The sequence below is a fragment of the Lates calcarifer genome, linkage group LG15 (assembly GCF_001640805.2).
Source record: "Lates calcarifer isolate ASB-BC8 linkage group LG15, TLL_Latcal_v3, whole genome shotgun sequence".
Taxonomy (NCBI): Eukaryota; Metazoa; Chordata; class Actinopteri; family Centropomidae; genus Lates; species Lates calcarifer.
In genome coordinates, this window is record NC_066847.1 from 22883727 (window position 1) to 22905404 (window position 21678).

The following is a 21678-nucleotide window of genomic DNA, read 5'->3' on the forward strand; positions in this document are numbered from 1 at the left end:
TAACCGGTTTGTTTGCATCCATTGTGACTTCAGCTCTCAAACAGATTTAAAGCGCCACCATCTGGCCAACATGACTCAATGAGCACAGAGAGTAGCCAGTTCCTGAAAAGCATCCATGCCAGCAAGTCTTAAATAAGCCCTTTCCAGTTCCTGATTGTATTTCAGTAAAATGTAGCTGAATAAAGAAATCAGTGCCAAATATCTCAGACTGTTACATTTCCATAAATGTAAGTTTAGCTGCTACCCAGAGTATACAGAATGAGGCAGGTTTGTACATACAGTGCTCTCCCCTGTGGAGGACAAAGGTATTATCAATCAGTCAGTAATGAAACAGTCACCACACTCTGCATACAAACCAAGATTTAATGTAGACAGAAAAATGTTAACATTATTGATACATCTATTCAGAGAGCAGGAAGCTTTATGTGTTAGTACATTTACTTTTTTTTTTTACTGCGATGGAGATACAGTTTTAACATTCTTCTCTCCATTCACAGATTTACACACTTGTAGATTAGCTCCTAAAGTTTCAAGCAGAAATCACACATTCACATACAGCAGGACAGCACATCCTGTCATCACTGGCTGTAATTATCAGCTGAGAGTGCCTTTATGCCAGTGTATGGTGGATAAAGTCCTTGAGAACAACTAAAAGTGGTGATTTCTCCTTATAAGGTGAATTTGTGTGATGACAAAACAAACCCAAGAAAATACTGATGAAGGATTATTTGTCGTTCACAACTTCTCTAGTGACCTCCAAAGACTTTATAGGTAGTACAAGATTTTATTTTTCAGTGTGCTAAAATATTCAAGCTTTGTTAACATAATTTTATATATTTTTTTAATGTTGCTATTAAGGAAATGCTATCTTCTGATGCTGATATGTAAATAAGACAAAAGCAAGTATCAACTCCACAGCAAATGATTTGTCTCTTGACTTCATTTCTGTGAAAAAAAAAGAAGAAAAAATTAAACTCTATCATCATCATCGTCAAACTACAAATACACATAATTCTTCCTTCGACTATCTGAAAGATCAAGAAAACACACATTTGATCCATTTTGATTTTTTATGCTTCACGTTTAAACTTGCAATAAACTTTGAATAAAATGATGACATGTCATGTGAGAGTGGTCATTTGTAGTACCAAACCCACAGAGTAGAACTCTGAAGCTCTGCTCTGTTGACAGTTGATATTAACATGTGGTCTATATGTGGATATTTTGTACAGTGAATTTCAGCACAAGGTGTCAATACACACACACACACACACACACACACACACATATATATATATATATATATAAACATTTATATATATAAACATTTTAAGTTAATTGTGATTAAACTGTGAACAACACAACTGATGAAAAAAAAACATATAAGTATTTAACTTCTCATTTTCACTTCTCACCTTCAAACTCTGTTCCTGATCACACCCCAGAAAAAAAGAGAACAGAGAAAAAGATAATATCATTCACCTATAAATATAGACATGTATCTTCATCAGAAACATCAGCAAGAACAAACATGTCATTTCAGCAGAGATATGTGAAACTACTCTGAGGGTGTTACAGTTTGGTACAGGCACCAGACTGTAAAATGAACTAAAAACTATGTGGAAAATGCCCCTTACCTTTAATCAGAAATCAGCTGTTTGTTGCTTCATTAAAATTGAATCCTTGACAACTTGTACCCCTATACTTTCCGACAAAATGTATCTCTTGTATCTCATGCTCCCAAATTAAAAACAAAAAAAAAAAATCTTTTTTTTTCTCACCTGCGGGACAGTCTGGAAAGCCGGTTCCACATGCTAAATGTGACCAAAAAATCAATAAATATATGAGTCACATCTTCATAGGACTGAAAGAATTAGTGTAGCTCTACAAACTGAATCTGGTCTAAAACATTTTTGTACTTACGTGCCCTCTTGATTTTGGAGCTCTGCAATGCGACTCCTTAAAAAGACAGAAAAAAGTGTTTTTTAATAAAAGCACAAAACAAATATAAAAAACAAGACATAGTGAGAGGAAATACTGTTTTGTTCTCTGTAAAGTAATATGTAATGAACTCACTTGTATTTTTTCACCATGAAAATGCAGAAGACTCCAAAGATCACGGCAGTAGCAACCCCCACCACAGCGGGAATGATGATGTGGTTATAGTTTTCTGATCCTGTAAATAGACAGAATTTATATCAGAGCCATTCCTTCTTTATACTACACCAATGGGAAAAAGACAAAATCCAGTACATAAACATCCTCAACAACAAAATGAAAAGATCTTACGTTTGACATAGACTTTCATTGTTGCAGAGGATGTCTGCTGTTTATGAAACTCAGCTGTGCAGGTGATTTCACTGTGATCATCCTTCACCTCAGGAATAAACGTCAGGATGGACTGAGTCTCCCAGAAGCCAGAATGAATTTCTCTGTGATCCTCAATGAGCCCATCTCTGGTGCTCCTACTCCATGTGAGTGTAGGTGGATGAGAAGGACAGGTGTGGGTGACTGAACAGGTGACAATGTACGGATGTCCCTCAGTGCCTGTCTGTAGGTGAACCAGTTTAGGCTTTGGTGGTCCAGCTATGAATGAAAAAAAGGGCAGACCTAAAATAAGTGACTGATCATAAAAACACAAATTGGTGTAGATTTATCAAATCTCAGAAAGTTGGTGACATACGGAGCATATTCAGCTCGACACAATCCTCAACAAAGGAGAACTTGTCTTTGGTCTCTGTGTCAGTCTCTGTTCGTGCTAGTTCAATCCGGAAACAGAAAGGGCCATTATCATGATTTTTAATTTCAACTATTTCTAAGGTGCAGTTGTTCTGACCCAAATCTCCCAACATCTGTGTGCGGCCCCTAAAGTTTTCCAAGACTCTTGTCTTATCCTCGTAGTAGATTATTTCATCTCTTTTGTCTGAACGATGCCAGATCCCTCTGAGTCTGGAGGTGGGCAGCTTTTCTTTGGGATGGCTGAATGAACAGGGCACCACAACACACGATGAAACCAAGACGTCAAGATTTTTCACAACAGTGGCCTTCCATGATTCACTAAGCACAGGGCTGCAAATAGCTGAAAGAGAAACATGGAAGTGACAAAAAAGAGAAGTGAAGTGTGGAAGGTCTCTTTGTTTGATTTCTTTTCAAAAGAGCTGATTTATTGAGTTACCTGCCAAAAGCAGACACAACATCATCATCTCTCTCTCTTTGTCCATACTTCTCTGAGGTTTTGTTGCTGTGGTTCTTTAATACAAAGAAAACAAAAAGTAGAAAAAAATGACACATAATACCACATGCAAACTATATATGTATATATATATATATATATATATATATATATATATATTTACCCAACAGGCAAAAAGTTTGGAAGCAAGGCCAATACAGGCCAAACATTTGGAAGCAACTTCAAGTTTCTGTTGACAATGCCTTTCTTAAAAACCAGTATGAGTTCTACGGATTTTAGGCTGTATTTACTGCATGATCAGACTTTGCTTTCATTGATATGTACCATTTTCCTCAATTTACCTTTAGGTATACACTGGTGTTACCAGACCATTGTTAAATAAATGTTAACAAAAGAAAAGAGGGGCTTAGTTTTAGGGTTGAGAAGAGTCACACTTCAAAATAAATCACAGTTTGCAGTGTTTGCTTTAGCTCTTTAGCTTTTGAGAATTTGCATACACAAATCCCAATAAATCTCAACTGTATTCATATCTCTAACAAACTAGACGAGAACTGAAGAAACTGGACTGTTGGTGGTGACAGAATCTTAAAATCTTACCTGATTTTGCTGGTGTCTGGCTGATCACATCTGTTTGTATCTCCAAGTGTGGAGTTCAGTGCATAAAGACATGAACTGAAAGGGTAAATGAAAGGCACTGTGTGCAATTAAAAAAAAAAAAAAAAAAAGGTTTCTGTGTCATGTGTGGGCCAGAGCAGCAGCTGTGGGGGCACTGGCAGTAAACTGTATGGTGCAGAAAAAAAAGGTGTGGTCTCCATGTGCTTTATGTTACTGTTATACCTGAGCCTCCCTCTTATTTTATCACTGTTGCAAAGCAAATAACATTCACTCAGTTAATGTTACACAGTGTTATATTTATGTTCACACCAAAAGATGACAGCAGAGATGTGGAAAACAGTCATGTCATACTTTTGGAAGTAGGAAAGTCAACTAAAACCAGCCTGTTTGCCTCTTTGAAGCTTCTTTTTTCTACACACATGCTGTACGCCACCACTATATCTGGCAGAGGATTTTTTTTTTTTTGCAGGGTACACATCCTCTGACTTTTGACAATCAAAATCAGTTCAGTTTTGAGTTCCGGTGAATGTTCCCCACAAGCCGTTCTTGAGGTGTCACATACTACAGGCCAAAAAAATGTCCTGTCTCTGTATCACGGTTTTTCCCCCCTTATCACAGTCAAAGAAGAAGCTAAAGTCTGTTTTTAGAGACACATTAATAAATAGAATACATATTAATCTAAATGTGATTAGGGAACTGATCAAATGTTATGTTTGGCAGAGAGAATTTTACCGTCTAAGTTCTATTCACTTCTGCATGTCTGATTCCTTCAGCTCACAAACTGGACTGGACTATAACTTTGATCGTTTAGAATATGTAGCTATTAATTAAGTTGTAATCAAACAAAACTAGGGATTTTTAGTATTTCCAACATAAAATGTCATAATAATGATAATAATAATTCAAAGACTTGTGGAAATGATAAGGATGATCCAAAATAATTGTCTGGACACTTCTGGATCATGAAGCTAATATGAACTAAATACATGTTAAAAATAGTGTTCAGTTGGTTTTAACGGTGGGCAACTATCTGACCACCTATCCCTCCTGCTGTATCCACTCTACAGGCAGAGGATAAAGTCTGCAGGACCCATTTCCCGGACTGTGAGAGTTTGACCTGAGGATGCAGCCTCCCTGCTGCAGGACTGCTTCCAGCACACTGACTGGGATTTATTCTGGCAAAACCCACCATCAGAGCTGAGATCAGCTTTGGAGGATTACACAGTCACAGTGATCGACTACATTAATTACTGTGTGGACAGTGTTACCAGCACAAGACTGATCCACATATTCCCCAACCAGAAACCATGGATGACGTGTGATGTGCGGAATTTAATCAAAGCTTGTGATGCAGCCTATAGAACGGAGGATGCAGCCGCTTACAGCACAGCTAGGAGGGAGCTAAAGAGGGTTATCAGACATGCCAAATTCAACTTCACCCAGCGATTTGGGTCCCACGTCACCAACTCATCCAACCCCTGTCAGGTGTGGGATGGAATCCATTTGTTTATGGATTACAAAGGAACAACATCTACCCCCAACAGGACTTGAACCTGTTCTGCGCCCGGTTCGACAGGAACACCTTCACCCCAAGCTGCTGCTCCTGCACATATGTTATGTATATTACTTATTATGAATATGACTTATTGGGTTTGTGCTTGTAAATTTTTCTTTTTTATTATTATTTTTAATTACATTTAAATATATTTCTAATTTTATTTCTTTTTATTTATCCTATTCATATAAAAAAATGTGGACTTTACAGCACTACACTGCCTTGGAGCTGCCTTGCTGTCGCATTATCATGTACAATGTCCCATTGTTTGCACAATGGCAATAAAGTTCTTGACTCTTGACTCTTGACTATCAGTAGTCTTGGCCAGAGTCTGAAGTGACCTTCTGCTATTCAGGTCTATTTATACTATATCTACAATATGCATCATAATTACTGTCCTTAGCGCTAATCCTGGAGTCCATGATTATGCTGGAGATGTATTACCAGCAGGCTTTACTCTATAATGAAAGAGAGTGCAGTCTTAGACAAAAATGAAAGACAAAAATTTCAAACATTTTAGGTAGGTTCACAATAAGTTCCTCATGTTTTGTGATGTTCTGGATGACCACTTTGGCATTTTCTTCTTATCTACATTATCCCTGTGCTGATATTATGCTGCTGGGTTTGACACTGACACACAGCATGATTTATTCCAGAGGGAAATTTTACTTCATCAAAGTGCATCATGTAATTGGTTTATGGCAAACATTCAGGTATCTGATACCTATCAGGCTACGACACCATCTGATCAATTTCATATTAACCTTCAGTTTTTACTCTGAATGGGGCAAAGAAGAATTGGGCGGGCTCTGCCTATTTCACAGTTGATGTATCAAGTCAAGTCGAAACACTGATAGTTATTTTTAGCTGCCTCACAGTACACAGAGCAATGGAAGAGCAATAGTGTGGCAAGCTGCAAACCAAGTCTTGACCACGTGGAAATCTGATCCAAGATGGTAAACAAGTCAATTCAGTTTTATTTATATAGCACCAATTCACAACAGAAGTTATCTCAAGGCACTGTACATATAGAGCAGGTCAAGACCGTATTCTTTATCTTATAAAATTTAGTTTATTTAAGACATTAAAAAACAATCTTCTGGGTAAAAAATGAGACTCATGTAAGAGTTCAGTGCGGGACGACTGACCTGGTATAGACTTGGCAGGAGAGTGAATGACGAATTTCTCGTACTTGTGGGTAAGGTGAACTGAAGGCAAGACATCAGTAATAATTTAAAGTATTACAAACAGCTGAAACATATATGTAGACAAAAGGTAAACCACAAGCACATGACAAACTGTACTCGAGTACTTGAATGTGCTGTGAGTCCATCTGCAGATGCTATATTAAACTTACAGAAAGACAGGAGTTGACGTTGTGCTTTATAACATGTAGAAAATCAAGATCAATGAAGTTACCATATATGGTTCCTTGCCCGTCTAGGGTTAAAAAAAATTATAAAAGGTGTATATATTCAAAAATAGAAAAACACATATAAAGTTAAAGGAACATTTATTTTTAACATGTTTCACTGAACATAAATAACATACATATATCTATATATAACATAAATAACAAATTTATATATATATATATATATATATATATATATATATATATATATATATATATATATATATATATATATATATGTATATAACTAGCAGCTGATTCTGTATTGTTTTATCAGTGTAGTCTTCCTACAATAACAACATCATGTTATCTACATGTCACAGACAGATTAACTTGATATGAGAACTTGTGTATCTGTTTTCTGTTCATTGCTCTGTTTGCTGCTAGTTTGATGTAGATGTGAACTCTGAAGCATGTTAACCTTCACAGTCAATGCAACAATAAAACACCAATATGGGCTTTCTGCTCTATTAACTCTACTACAACTACATCTACTACATTGTGTCTGCTTTCAATTTCCTCACACACAAGAAGTGAAAAGACAGTGTTTTCCTCTTTGGTCTGCAGTTTTTTCTTTTGCCTCTAGAGTTCACACCATTGTGAACTTAACTGCACAATAGTGCACCAAATCTCATCACTTTCAAGGGGTTGTTTTTCAGAAGACACAGACAGTGCTGATCCACTGGACGACAGCTTTCTCAGGTAAGATTCTTGTTCTACATTACTCTTAAATACTTGAATATGCAATATGTTGGTTCACAGCATTTTCTTTAAAAAAATTGTTTTAAACGTTTCTAAAAGGTTCAGTTGAGCTCAAGAATGATGCAGCTTAGAAATGTTTATTTTTTGATTTGATATTTAAGGATTTATTTATTTTCATTGTTCTTTTTTATCATTGTTTGTCTGACTGATTAAATTCATTAAATGTATTCAAAATGTTGCTTGCTCTGTGAAACAGACATAGACAGAATAGGAACACAAAGCAAATACAGCCAAATCACATATGAAATAAACAGTTTTTAACTGTAGTGAGAAAACGTATGACTAATTTATTATTATTGTGTTTTCTCAGATGAGTATATCTTTGTAAGGACTTCAAAAAAATACCAATATTTGCTGTTTAAATAAATGTATGCTTCTATGTGAAGAAAAGTACTGTTTGAAGAAGTTCCACTTTCACAGCTGTGTTGTAATTTGCATGTGGCAGTAGCTGAGTTTGTGATTTATTTTTTATTTGCCTTCTTTTTCATCAAAACACCCACCAGCATACTGCACCAACCTCAGTGAAAACCTCAGCGAAGCATGAACGAAGAGAGAAACATGAAGATATTCTGTCTGCTTTTGGCAGGTAACATAACCAGTCACTTCACTGTTTCCAGTCTCATTCTTACGTACCCTGGTTAATGAAAAAACAACAACTAGACTTCTCTTCTTTGTCACTTCCATGTTTCTCTTTCAGCTATTTGCAGCCCTGTGCTTAGTGAATCATGGAAGGCCACTATTGTGAAAAATCTTGACGCCTTGGTTTCATCGTGTGTTGTGGTGCCCTGTTCATTCAGCCATCCCAAAGAAAAGCTGCCCACCTCCAGACTCAGAGGGATCTGGCATCGTTCAAACAAAAGAGATGAAATAATCTACTATGAGGATAAGACAAGAGTCTTGGAAAACTTTAGGGGCCGCACACAGATGTTGGGAGATTTGGGTCAGAACAACTGCACCTTAGAAATAGTTGAAATTAAAAATCATGATAATGGCCCTTTCTGTTTCCGGATTGAACTAGCACGAACAGAGACTGACACAGAGACCAAAGACAAGTTCTCCTTTGTTGAGGATTGTGTCGAGTTGAATATGCTCCGTATGTCACCAACTTTCTGAGATTTGATAAATCTACACCAATTTGTGTTTTTATGATCAGTCACTTATTTTAGGTCTGCCCTTTTTTTCATTCATAGCTGGACCACCAAAGCCTAAACTGGTTCATTCAGAGACAGCTACTGAGGGACATTCGTACATTGTCACCTGTTCAGTCATCCACACCTGTCCTTCTCATCCACCTACACTCACATGGAGTAGGAGCACCAGAGATGGGCTCATTGAGGATCACAGAGAAATTCATTCTGGCTTCTGGGAGAAACAGTCCATCCTGACGTTCATTCCTGAGGTGAAGGATGATCACAGTGAAATCACCTGCACAGCTGAGTTTCATAAACAGCAGACATCCTCTGCAACAATGAAAGTCTATGTCAAACGTAAGATCTTTTCATTTTGTTGTTGAGGATGTTTATGTACTGGATTTTGTCTTTTTCCCATTGGTGTAGTATAAAGAAGGAATGGCTCTGATATAAATTCTGTCTATTTACAGGATCAGAAAACTATAACCACATCATCATTCCCGCTGTGGTGGGGGTTGCTACTGCTGTGATCTTTGGAGTCTTCTGCATTTTCATGGTGAAAAAATACAAGTGAGTAAAGCAGTGGACTGACATTAACTGATCAACAGAGTGCATCAGTCTTGCACATGTCGCCATTTTTAACTCATCTGTGTGCAGTATTTGGTCTTCAGTAAAACAACATTGTCTTCTCTCTGCTCAAGGAAACGTATTACGGAGCTCCAAAGTCAGGATGGCAGGTAAAAATGTTGGAGACCAGATTTAGTCCATAATGTTACACTGATATCACATGATTTCAGTTTTTGTAATTATCATAACATATATTTTCCATGACATCTAGCATGTGGAACCGACTATCCAGGCTGTCTCGCAGGTGAGAAGAAAGAGTGCTTTCTGTTTAATTTTCCTCTCTCATCTTGCCTTTGGCAGCAGTACTTTTATCTCAGTAAATTTTCATTTTAAAAATGTATAATTTTATTCTGTGAAATTTTCAGGATTCATTCTAGTGGCCCAGGACCATCTCGTTCTGATCAAAGGCAAGAGGCATTTTTAGTGTCTTTATCAATTATATTGTACGTTATTTTAGTGACTAGTTCTGTACAGTCCCCAGCCACAGATGTGTGGAGATCACAGAATGATTCACTGTAATTTGCATGTGTAGTGTGGTGCATTTTTCTTTTTCTTTCTTTTTTTTGATAACCTACACTTTTTATTTATATGTCTCACAACATTTGCATAGTTTCTGTTCTTCTTTTTTTGTGTGTGCAGACGGTCTATTTGGAGCAGATTTTCAAGGTAATACATGAAAAAACATTTCCAGCCTGTACTGATAAATTTCACAAGTCTTTTTTTTTTTCTTTCCTTTTGTCACTTGGTTGTTTTCACAGTCCAAACACACTTTGGTTTTCACAGTTACATCAAATGCAACATGTTACAGTGTTAAAGATTTGTCTTACGTTATATGTTTTTTTTCTGTTGCAGAAGGCCAAGGGGGGACAGGGTGGATTTTGGTCATACGTAAGCATGTTAAACATAAGACAGTTAAATAGCTGACTGTTTTTTCCCCAACTGTGTAGTGACATAAATTCTAATCCACAGGCCCAATAATGTGATGTCACAATCCTGTGCTGACCAGAAGGTCTCCAAGCCTCGTTTCCCATCCCCCAAAAGGTACCTCCTCATGTTGAACCTGACCACTTGGCAAAATGAAGATTATATATTGTAGTGCTGCAATGTCTTATGCCATTCTTTTTCTCTGTCTTCATCATTGCTGTTGTTTTTAATGCACCTCAGCCAACCAAAATCCTGCAACTACAAAGAGGTATTATTAATTTGTCAGTGATTTATTTCTAAGAATTGCAGACTTTACCCTGGCACTATCAACATCTGGGACAATAATGACTTGAATCTCTCACAGGACCTTGATGACGGTGATGATTACATGAACACTGCGGACCTCAACGTCTATGGAAATATCTGAAAGAGGAAAACTGATTTTCAGGGATAGAGTTTGTTGTCAGAGCAAGCAACAAATCAAATAACGATAATTTGTATTAAGTGCACCTGATGATTTCAAGCATTGATTTGAATGTAGTCTTGTGATGTATGACCATTGTGGTAATCTGTTCTATCAAGCAAAAATACTTAATATAATTTGATCATATTATCTAGGAGATTGTAAAATGGATTTTAATATATAATATTATTCTTATCAATTTTTTGAATGTCATTATGTCTGCATAGCTGTAAATATGCACCTTTGTTCTGTTAGGTTCTTTCTTGTTTAGACACAGTGTAACTATTGCTAGTCCTGAAACATGCCATAGTGAGATAAGTGAATATGTCAAATAAGTGGGGAAAAAAAATGAAAAAGTGGGGGTGGAGTGGGGGAGTGGGGTGCCACTCTCATATTTGTCTGTTTACCATAAGGACTGGAAACAGGGCAGCTAACTATCTGCTAATTCTACTTCCATATTTGCCAGTATGACAGTGGTATCAGTCTTTCCATCTAACTCTGCAAACGCTGAATACATGTATTTCCTAAAATGTCAGACATTTTCCTTTGAGAATTTAGATACATATGCACATACTGAGACACACACTCATACACAATCAGTAGCAAAACTGAGTAAATAGAAATCTGGACCACATATTTTTGGTCATTTGTACTCACAAAACGATAATTATATGGCTTTAAGTGAGAAAGTAAAACAAATATATGATTTGTGAATGCTGAATGTTTTTTGATAATAATGTTTGAACTCAGTCTGATGAGGTACTTTGATTTTACTAAGGTTTGAACTCTTCTAAGAATCATTTGCCTTTTACAAAAAAAGGGAACAGTACCCTTCACTGAGCAAGCTCTTTCCCCTCCTAGTAATTAGCAAGTCACACCCCCTGCCCACATTTTAAGGGAAGGTTTAAAATTATTAATTAAAATGCGGCTGTAGAGTTGGGGTAAAACTATGTGTTAGCATTCACCTTTTGGGGGTAAGTCATTCTAATTATAAGAGAATTTTTTTTACCATCTATCGAGTCATTTTTTAGTTGCGATTGCTTTATCAGAAATCTGAAATAATGTAGATATTATTAAAGCATGGGAATCAGCAGAAAATGTTGCATTTCTTTCTAAGAAACAAGTTTGTTTCGAACTGCTTTAAAGTTGTGGTTTAATTTTAATCCACAGCACATTTCTTAGAAGAAAAAAATACATGCATTCTATCTAGTTATGTAATGGTTAAATGTGTCATTTATCTGCAACTCTTTGTCACTACTAAATGAACAAGTTTTTCCACAAGCGTTTACAATGTCCAGCTGTGTGAAAAAAGTTGTCGGCCTGGGGGTAATTTGGAAGACCTTTTTTTTTTTTTTTTTTTTTTTAAATAACGTTGTTTTCACGTTATTTCCACTCATTACGTTTCATGTATAGGTTAGGATTCAGGATAGTTCAGGAGGTTTTTACCGGGAGCTGAATTATCCGCAGAGATCTTCGCCCCTCAAAACAAACGTTAAAAAAAGTGTTTCTTTAGTGTTCTTCGGCGGACAGAGGCTAATACTCCTTCGGTGTTCATCGTTCACTGGGAGCCGAATTATCCACAGAGGTCACCTCTTCTTCAAAAGAAACAGGCCAGGTAATTAAAACCGGTAAAACGCTGAACAAAGCAGTTTTACTTGAGATAAAAATAAATCAGTGTTTCTCCGGGACGTTCTTGAGCAGATACAGGACGTCAGGAGGATCTGCGAGGGAGAGGGGCTGTTTACTCAACTTATTCTTTTTTTTTAATAATCAGGCGTCCAGTGACAAAAATCCTACACCATCTGATATTAATATAATGTGACTTGCATTGCCCAAGTAGGTCTAGAGACATTGAACCTTTGCAGACTTGAAATACAAAACAGGAAATCTTAAACTCTTTTGCTTTCGTTTTGAGTGCTCTATTGTCTGTGAACCTGTTAGTCTCCAAACTTTGTGGAAATTCACTACTAGATTAATGGAGTACTCATCAGTAAACATTAGAATAAATTATATTTGACCGTTTTATGGGAAAATCTGAATTTTCTAGAGATGGTAGCCTATTACTCATAAATATGAAAAATGAATCACAGATAAGTATTATGTTTATTTTATTTAAATTTCTGGATAAAAGTATCTGGTATCTGGTAAAAACACATTTATTTCATATTTATTTTAGGTGTGTGGAAAGATGTCTGGATTTAACCATTTCCTCCTGAGCCTCTGTATCATAGGTACTGCAATTTTGTATTATTCAGTTTTTGTTAAACATATAAACATTAACAGCCTTTCCATTTTTTCTGAATGTTAATTTTCCTTTTGCAAAATGGTCATCTTGCAGGGTGCATTTTTTGCAGTTCCAGGGCGTGGCATGTCAGGATGCCAAGCAATATTAAAGGATTATTAGGTTCCTGCCTTGTCATCCCTTGCAGTTTTGACTATCATCGGTGGCCACCTCGAAGACCAGATCATGTGGTTTGGTACCAGCATGTGAGCCATGGATATCCTTTGGTTTATGACAAGGACCACCCAGGCAATGTCATTGACATATTCAAAGGAAAAACAAAACGATATGGCTTTACACAAAGCAAGACATGCAGTCTAAAGATCGACCCAGTGATGTTGTCTCACCACAGACAGAAGATTTACCCCTGGGTAGATCCAGATAATGTCGGGAGAAGCACCTACCGATTCTTTGATACAACTGTAACAATTGAAGTAGTGGGTAGGTTGTTATAGCCAACTAATAAAAAGTTTATTGTTAAGTATATGTATATTTATTCTCATCACTAACTCTTCACATTTTCTTTGGAAAGAAACTGCAGAGAAACCAGAAATTATGTTCCATGGAGACATGAAGGTTGGACAGTACGTGCAAGTGGAGTGCTCTGTTTATCACACCTGTCCCAGTAACCCACCAACTCTGATGCTCAGCAGCCAAACACAAAGCAAAGAAATAATTCACACCAACACACCTGATGGCACATCCAGAACTACTCTGAAATCCAAGCTGCTCATAGAGAAAGACTCCCAAACTGTGGAGTGCTCCGTTAAGCACCATAGTGGTCAACGTGCAAGCACCTCCAAAATCTTAAATGCAAAATGTATGTAAATGTATGTATAAATGTATTCAAAAATGAAACAGTTTTTTCTTTTACGCTGACCAAAATATTAATATTCACCATTTGTGTCCCAGGCTCCTTTTCGTCCCTGACTATTACCCCCACACCACCTGAATATCTTGAGGGACATGCAAGCAAAGTAACCTGCACCGCCTCATACACATGCCCTCAAGATGTACCAGTTCTCACATGGAACTATAAGAGTATGCCAGCCTCCTCTGACACCAAGAACAGCGCAGCAGCTCAGTGGAGTACTGTCTCCACACTTACATTCACCCCATCAGCTAACGACCATGGAGGATCTCTGACATGCTACGCAATATTCAGTGGGGGACGGACGCAAGTGAGCATCCCCCTACGAATAAAGAGTAAGTAGAAGTAATAATAATTATCATTTATCTGAAGCAGGTACATGCCAGAACTGCCCTCCATCACTAACAGATTCTGCAGTAGGACTGAAATGTACTCTATATGGAGCCTGCATTATGCTATGCTCTCCTTCTCCTTAACTATTTTTTTGTCCAACTGCTTGTAATTCATGTTGACATTAAAGCAGCTATCACTGATGTTTTTATGTTAACAATGGGTCAAATGAATATGTGGATTGTGAATGGTATTGACAAACCCACAGAGAAATATTACCCAACTCTGTGGTTTCCCTAAGCCCCGTTGAGCGTCTTTGAACTGTTCTTTTGTTTCTTGTTTTGATTTTCTGACCTGCAACTTTACTGCTTTGTTTCACTCTCACTGTGCTAGTGTTGTTTCAGCAAAAGTGGACAGCTGTTTTCAGCAAAACACCTTTAAAAACCCACTGTAGATGACCTGTGTACCTGTACACTAGAGTTAGCAATTATCTGGTAAACATAATATATATTTAGCAGCTAATGAGTTAGACAGTTCCCTTTGGAGAGGATGGAGAGCAAAATAGAGCCAAAAAGGAGAGTGAATATTGGACTGGATATTCATTTAGTGGACACTAACGCAGCAAATTAATGCTTATATTGTTCGCTATCTGCTGGATGTGTGATCTGACAACTGTCGCCATATCAACTGAAAAGGTGATAACAGCAATGCGTTCACAATTTGCTTCTGCTGGCCCCAAGTGGCCAAAATCAGTTACTGCAGATATAAAGCCATCAACTGTTATGTGTGGGTCACAAGCAGACATTGCTTCATTTTAAAGACCCACCAGCCAAAAAGGTTGTGAACTAGGTTTAAAAGATGAGCAACTTTGCTTCATATGGGGTTTTTTTTTTCTTTTTACAGGAAATATGCTCTCTCGTGGTTGGTCCTTCACCACCCCTGGCAGCATCACAGGCATGAGAGGCTCATGTATCATCATTCCTTGCAGTTTCACCTACAGTAACTCCCAGCCTGCTGACCTCCCAGTTATTTGGTACTTGTACCAGAATAAGCGATACCTACCAGTATTTGCCCAAACGGAGAGTTCTTTTAGTAGATTTAAGGGAAGAACCAGCTTGGTTGGGTCTGTGAGGGACGGGAATTGTAGTCTTAAGATCGAGAGGCTGGAGATGTCGCACAACCAGAACAGAATTTTCCCATGGGTAGATAAGAACCCTATTGCCTCCTATCATACCGCAGATCAGTCATTTTCTGAAATGACCACTGAACTTATTGTTTCAGGTGAGTATCTGGATACATTCATTTCCCCCTTTTAAGGGAATTCAACCCCAATTCCAAAAAATGCAATTCTCCAAATGGCTATTCTTTCTTTGAATTTTATAGATCAAGCACTGGCGCCACATTTGAGCATCAATGCTATCCCCAGGGTGGGAGAACAGAACAAAGTGTCCTGCAGTGTGCGCCATACATGTCTCTCTGCTCCCCCCACCCTTACCCTAAATGGTAAAGATGGAGCCGATGTCCCTGTGGACACTCTGACATCTGATGGGATTTGGCAAAGGACAGTCGAGAAAACTTGGACTGTACAAGAGGCAGACGTCAGTGTGAATTGTGCTGTTCGCTTCCATGGTGGTCAGACAGCCACAAATGAGCTTAGACTGAATGTTGAATGTGAGTACATTGTGAGACAATATGCTACTTGAAGAGAAGTAGAATACAAACGCATCTGTTTAGCTTGAAGTCTCACTATCAAATTTCTGCTTAGGTCCATACAAAGAAATCACAATGGATGAGCCGCCAGCCGAGACAATAGAGGGTGTAGCAAAGACTGTCATTTGTTCTGTTACCTACACATGCAAGAAAAATAAACCAACCATTACATGGAACTTTGAAGATATGTGGAGTACGTCATACACCAAACCACTGTTGAGCAATACCTACATGACAGTGTCAAATCTAACCTTTATTGGCTCCCTGACTGATGATGGCAAACCTTTGACCTGCACTGCTAGGTTTTTGACCGGGGAGACCTCAAAGTCTGCAACCCTTCATATAAAAAGTGAGTTCCAGCATGCATGATTGGTGTTAAATCAACAGTTTAGGTATTTTAGGAGATATGGTCAAGAAGATTAACACCACTCTCATATCTGTCCTTTATATACATGAAACTATATCCAGCAACCAGTTGGCTTAGTGTAACACAAAGATAGGGCAGCCTTAGACATGCTGCTAGACAGATTTTGTTACCATTTGTTATGTTATTCAGTTATGAAAATGGTATTAATTTTCCTCTCTAATTTTCTGCCAGAAAGCAAATAAGAACATTTCCCAAAATACCGAACTTTTGCTCCAATGAGATAACTTTGTAAGAAGATTTAATTGTGCATTGCTTGCTGTAATGTTTTCCAGAGTATGACAAACCAGTTGAAGAAAGAGATCTACATGAAAATGATGGTGGTTATACTTCTCAGTTCTCTCAAAACATACCTTTCTGCCACATTATATCACACAGGAATTGATTTCTACAGGCACACCATCATGGCTTGCTTGTCTCTTTACAGGAACCCGTGTTCTGGCTGCTGACGTCCCTTTCAGATACAACGCCCTGACCCGCTCCTGTGTGGTGATTCCCTGCAGCTTTCAGGGGGATGAGCTTCTTACTCGTGGTATCTGGTCCAAAAAAACTGGGGGCGTTGTCTTCCATAATGGCCGGAGTCATGTACTCGACCATTTCAAGGACCGCACCAGGCTATTAGGAAATCTGAATGAGGGAAACTGCTCACTGGAGATTGATGACATCAAGCCTTTTGACAACGGGCCCTTCTGTTTCCATGCAGAGAAAGAAAATGAAAAATACAGATTCAACAACAGCTGTGTATTCATTGTTATGAAAGGTCTGGAGTCACAACTAACCATTTAGCTCACTAAAATTTGTTCTGCTTTTCAACCTCTAACAGTACTCTGCTTTGTGTTTTGCATGCTTAGCTTCCCCAGAAAAGCCAGTGATGACCCCAGTTCCAGCTGAAGTCGACGCTGGTTCAACTATAAGTGTCTCGTGTTCTGTGAGTCACACGTGTCCCTCACATCCTCCAGTATTCGCATGGAGTGTCTCTAACCTCACCAGTGAAGACACGCACACCTTGACAACACAAGGTGTCTGGAAGGTGACATCCACGATCACTTTCCTGGTTGAAGGTGGAGACGGTGTCAAAAGCCTGACATGTACTGCCACCTTCTGGCGTGGCAAGCAACAAGCCAGCACAGTCAAGCTGAATGTGAAGGGTTAGAGCACAAAATTCATCTGCCCTGCGAATTTCTTGCAATTGCCTCACATATTTTGAGTTGTGTATGTTCCTTACTACATTTGCACAAGCCTTAAATGTTTTTACATCACCAGGATCACTGATGTACCAGTTCAGAGGCTCTCTTCCAGTGTCCATTCCAGTCTCAGCTGTGGTCCTGATTATAATCATCTTAGCCTCAGTGTTTGGAGTGTTCATCTGGAGGAAAAGGTAAAGTAGATACATGTCAATTCAAGACTGTGGCAATGCATTGGAAATATAAGATTCCTTTTTTGTATGCTCTAGTGTTGAACACATAACATGGTTTTATAGCATTTTTCCAAACCAACAGGAAGCACACTGATGACTCACTGAAACCACCACCTCGACCAGAGAAAAGGTATGTAAACCTAAATGCACATAATGATGTCATAATTGGTCACTGGATGCCAATCAGGAACACTTTTTTCAATTACAATTTGTAAAAAACAGTTACAGTTAGATTTGATGGAAATGGCTCTTCTCTTCCAAGAGAATCTGAGCAGTATCCAGGATTGTGCTGGGAGAACTAATATCCTGTTAATGTAAATTAACATGAAATAACTCTTAGTTAAATCACTCAGGACCAAAATGGCTCATAAGGAGGACATGGAGTTAAAAGAAAAGTTAGGTCATAATGGCAGGGCTGTACACTTGCATGAATATGACTTTTTACTAGTCAGCTAATAGCCACAAAATTGGTATCTTATTAGTCTCTGAACACATACACCTGGTATTTCCACCAAAGAGCAATGTAAATCTCTGTCTCTGCAATTCACTTTCACAGGCGATCTCTATGGGACAGATTATCTAGGTAAGCTTGATTCAATATGGCCTAAAGAATTCTTTTATTGGCTTCTGTTATCTCATGCCATATGAGATAGAATCACTGATGGTGATGTAATATGTGCACAGCTTTTTACCTTTTCTTACTTAATTACTTAATTTCTCCTCATCTAGGAGATACCCCGAAGACAGGGAGAGGCCTCCGAGACCCGAAAAACGGTTTGTCATCACACTGCTTGTTGTACTAACTGGAAAAATAATACTAACAAGTAGTAACAGAGTGCTTTTTATGCAGGAGGTCCATTTGGAGCCGATTTTCCAGGTAAGAACACCTTACAGGACTTAATAGAAGCTTACACTCACAACAAGAGCAAACATGCCTGCGTGACATGCATGAAGTGTATATTTCTACCCTTTTCAGCAGAACAGAGGATGGGCGTGTTGGGTGGCATGAGAGGAAACCCAGGTAGATTTTCTCCAATGCTGTTGATTTAGATTTTACCACTCTGTTTAACAGTTAAATATTTAATTAATTTTTCTTACAGGAAGTCTTTCTGGGACAGATTTTCAAGGTACCACTTTTGACCTCCTGTTATATGAATCAATTGCAGCATGAAAAGAAACACAAGACATCCACTGACTATATCAAATAATATGAATGAAATATGTATTACCTTTGCAGACACCAAGACAACACCGTGGACCTCAATGTGGGCTATGTGTAAGTGTTTATCAAAGCTCCTCTACTACACAACACAGCCCTAACAGTAAGACAGACACAGACAAAAACTTATAATGTCTGGTTCCCTCCTCTTCCCATAGAAACAATAGCACTGCTGTAAACTGTGGCACTCACATCTCCAAACAACGTTTTCCATCCCCAAAGGGGTGAGTTTCCCTTACACAGCTGCTCCTTTCTCTTTTAAATGACATTCCATTGTGTTTCATTTAGTTGTACATTGATTATCTGCATCCTTTTATATCACTGTTTGATCTAGTAACCGGAGACCACCTCACTCTGGAAGGCCTGAGGTTAGTAGTGTGGTGATGAGTGGTAATGCAGTAAAAGAGGTGGTAAATGAGAATATTATTTCATGTTTCAGAACTAACCACTAAGGAAGAGATATGTTTATATTTTGTGAACTTGATTCCAATTTTCCTCTAATTTGTTGTAGGTGTAAGGCAACCTTTGAGTTCTTCAAGACATCTTGGAAACATCACATGCTAACAGGATCATGTTGCTTTTATTATTTTAGATTCATCCAAACCTTTATAGAAGTGTGTGTGTGTGTGTACTTTTGGGTGGGTGGGGGCTGGGGGTGATGTTGGGTTTGCATTTAAAGGTAAACTTCACTTCATTCATTCATAAAGAATGTATAGTGACACAATTAGTGGTCATTTAACTGAATTTAAACACCTGTTAAATAAACATAATCACATGTAAATATGCTCTCCTTTTGTCTTAGTTGTTTGGATTGTGAGGAAGTAGCTGTGAATAAGAAACTATTTTCTTTTAACCAAGGGAAAAACCAAGAAAATGTCATAGACCTCAAAGACCTTCAAGGCTTTGGGAAATGTATTTTTGCACATACCATCATATATAAGAGGTGATTTCAGAAGAGTATCTTCTTAAAGAAAAATCTCTCACCTTTTTTCCCAATTGTGAGCAGTGAATGCATTACAAACTTACTACAGCAGACGCTGTAGCTCCACTACTGAAATCAGAATATACTTACATTAAAGAAAAAACATGAGTCTAATCAAAGGGATCTAGAAATGGCAAACTTCCCTTTAACATTTTCATTTTTAATTTAATTTGATAATTTTTACTCAATTTTATACCAATGTCACACTTGGTCTTCAAATTGTCCTCATTTCAAAATATATTCATTATTTTTCATATCCTTTTATCCTGCTGTCTGACAAAGTGAACACTGTTGTAAAATTTTGTCCACTAGATGGGGGTACACTGTTTATAGTTGTTTCCCACTGCTCTTTTCAAATTTCCTTAAGTTAAACATGACTGACAAAGAGAGCTGAACAGTGTCTGTCCTCATAGTAGTAACTCTGTTACAACAAACATAACAGACCAAATGCCTGTACTAAGAACATTTAGAGATACATATCCTCTGAATCATCCACAATCTTACATGTCTTATCACTTTAATGTCATTGTAATTTTGTAATTGTAATTTTTTTTAACTTTCTCACTCACTGGTTGAAAGGAGGAGTATGAAGCCAATGTGAAGGTGAGAAGAAAAAACTGAGCAGTGAAGCTGTTGTCTCCAATTAGTTAAGAGAACACGACTAAAGAGATCAGTGGTGCCACCAGGAACAGAAGACCAGCACTTGTGCTGCTGGCACTGTTGCAGTAGTAAGTTAAAAATGTATTATGTTTGTAGTATGTTTATTGTGTGATCATAATTTAAGTATTCTGAAATGAGTGTGGTGAAATGAAAGTGATGGTGAAAAGCTGAGTAGCACTCTCTCTCTCTCTCTCTCTCACACACACACACACACACACACACACAGGGTATTGTGCCCTTGGGCTCCTCTATAGCAGATGACAGGGGAGGGAAAAGTAATTTCCCTCATGCTGACTCGTTTGGACTCTAATATCATGACCTGTAATATCTGCTCCAAACATACATACATGGACCTGCATCATCAATCCACAATTTCAACAGTCAAAATTTAAGTATTGGTATAAGACACAAAGAATGTAAAAAATAGATTGTAAATTCAAAATGATGATGATTACTGAACTGAAATATGACAACTTCAACCAACACTAATTTTTAAGGCAGTCGTGGGGGAACTTTTACAGTTCTTGCATGCATGTAAAGGACCAGTTTGTAGGCTTTAGTGGCATCTAGCGGCGAGAATGCAGATTGTAACCAACCGAATACTGTCCCCTCCCCACCAGTCTGTAAAGTGAAGAGGGTTGTTTATAGAGCTACTTAGATATTTTATTTAATTGTCAGTTAGTAAAACTATAAGTAATGCACTCTCTCCTGTCTTACTCCTTGTCTTCTACGTCTTTCATACTTAAGCTGTTGCATTAACATAAAAAAGCAAACAGCATTCGATTTGTCCATTCTGAGCTACTGTAGAAACATGGTAGCACAACATGGCATATTCATGAATGTGTTATGGGCGGATTCCATAGATGAGGACCTACTTCCTGAGTAGATAAAATTGGCTCATTCTAAGCAAATGAAAACACAGCTATTATTAGTTTAAAAAAATAACGCTCAAGAGTATTATATTCAACTTCCCTTCTTCAAAATCCCTCTTAAAATGTTACACACTGATCCTTTAGATGGCTGTTTTCAACAAAAACCTCTCAGTGTTAAGAAGCATCTGAGCACCAATAAACAATATAATGTAAGTAAATTACAGGGGAC

The 21678-nt window shown here is 37.8% G+C and overlaps 3 protein-coding genes across 6 annotated transcripts; 2 read left to right on the forward strand and 1 right to left on the reverse strand.

The window, feature by feature from the left end:
- Positions 1-436: 436 nt before the first annotated feature.
- On the reverse strand, positions 437-3945 carry LOC108890544 (myeloid cell surface antigen CD33). Its single transcript, XM_018687428.2, has 9 exons — positions 3791-3945; positions 3176-3249; positions 2684-3079; positions 2290-2586; positions 2077-2176; positions 1924-1959; positions 1782-1814; positions 1416-1430; positions 437-945 (listed from the first exon to the last, which is right to left on the reverse strand). Exons 2-8 carry the CDS (start codon positions 3219-3221, stop codon positions 1418-1420), a joined length of 921 nt encoding a protein of 306 aa, XP_018542944.1. The 5' UTR covers positions 3222-3249; positions 3791-3945; the 3' UTR covers positions 437-945; positions 1416-1417.
- A 3377-nt stretch (positions 3946-7322) lies between these two features.
- Positions 7323-11397, forward strand: LOC108890494 (sialic acid-binding Ig-like lectin 14). Its single transcript, XM_018687366.2, has 13 exons — positions 7323-7479; positions 8043-8125; positions 8237-8632; positions 8730-9026; positions 9140-9239; positions 9371-9406; positions 9508-9540; positions 9662-9703; positions 9936-9962; positions 10149-10184; positions 10266-10337; positions 10461-10488; positions 10585-11397. Exons 2-13 carry the CDS (start codon positions 8080-8082, stop codon positions 10645-10647), a joined length of 1176 nt encoding a protein of 391 aa, XP_018542882.1. The 5' UTR covers positions 7323-7479; positions 8043-8079; the 3' UTR covers positions 10648-11397.
- Positions 11398-11546: 149 nt separating this feature from the next.
- LOC108890430 (myelin-associated glycoprotein) lies at positions 11547-19716 on the forward strand. Of its 4 annotated transcripts, none has more exons than XM_051075850.1 (23): positions 11547-11657; positions 12097-12298; positions 12860-12914; positions 13022-13405; positions 13497-13784; positions 13877-14170; positions 15069-15446; positions 15549-15836; positions 15931-16224; positions 16575-16619; positions 16727-17059; positions 17151-17447; positions 17563-17677; positions 17799-17846; positions 18273-18299; positions 18446-18490; positions 18567-18593; positions 18693-18737; positions 18817-18843; positions 18954-18992; positions 19094-19159; positions 19270-19303; positions 19447-19716. In XM_051075850.1, exons 3-23 carry the CDS (start codon positions 12872-12874, stop codon positions 19450-19452), a joined length of 3123 nt encoding a protein of 1040 aa, XP_050931807.1. In that variant the 5' UTR covers positions 11547-11657; positions 12097-12298; positions 12860-12871; the 3' UTR covers positions 19453-19716. The 4 variants fall into 4 exon arrangements, with proteins under 4 accessions (XP_050931807.1, XP_050931806.1, XP_050931809.1 ...); XM_051075849.1 differs by having other exon boundaries at positions 12197-12298; XM_051075852.1 differs by having other exon boundaries at positions 12197-12298; positions 18696-18737.
- The last annotated feature ends 1962 nt before the right edge of the window (positions 19717-21678 follow it).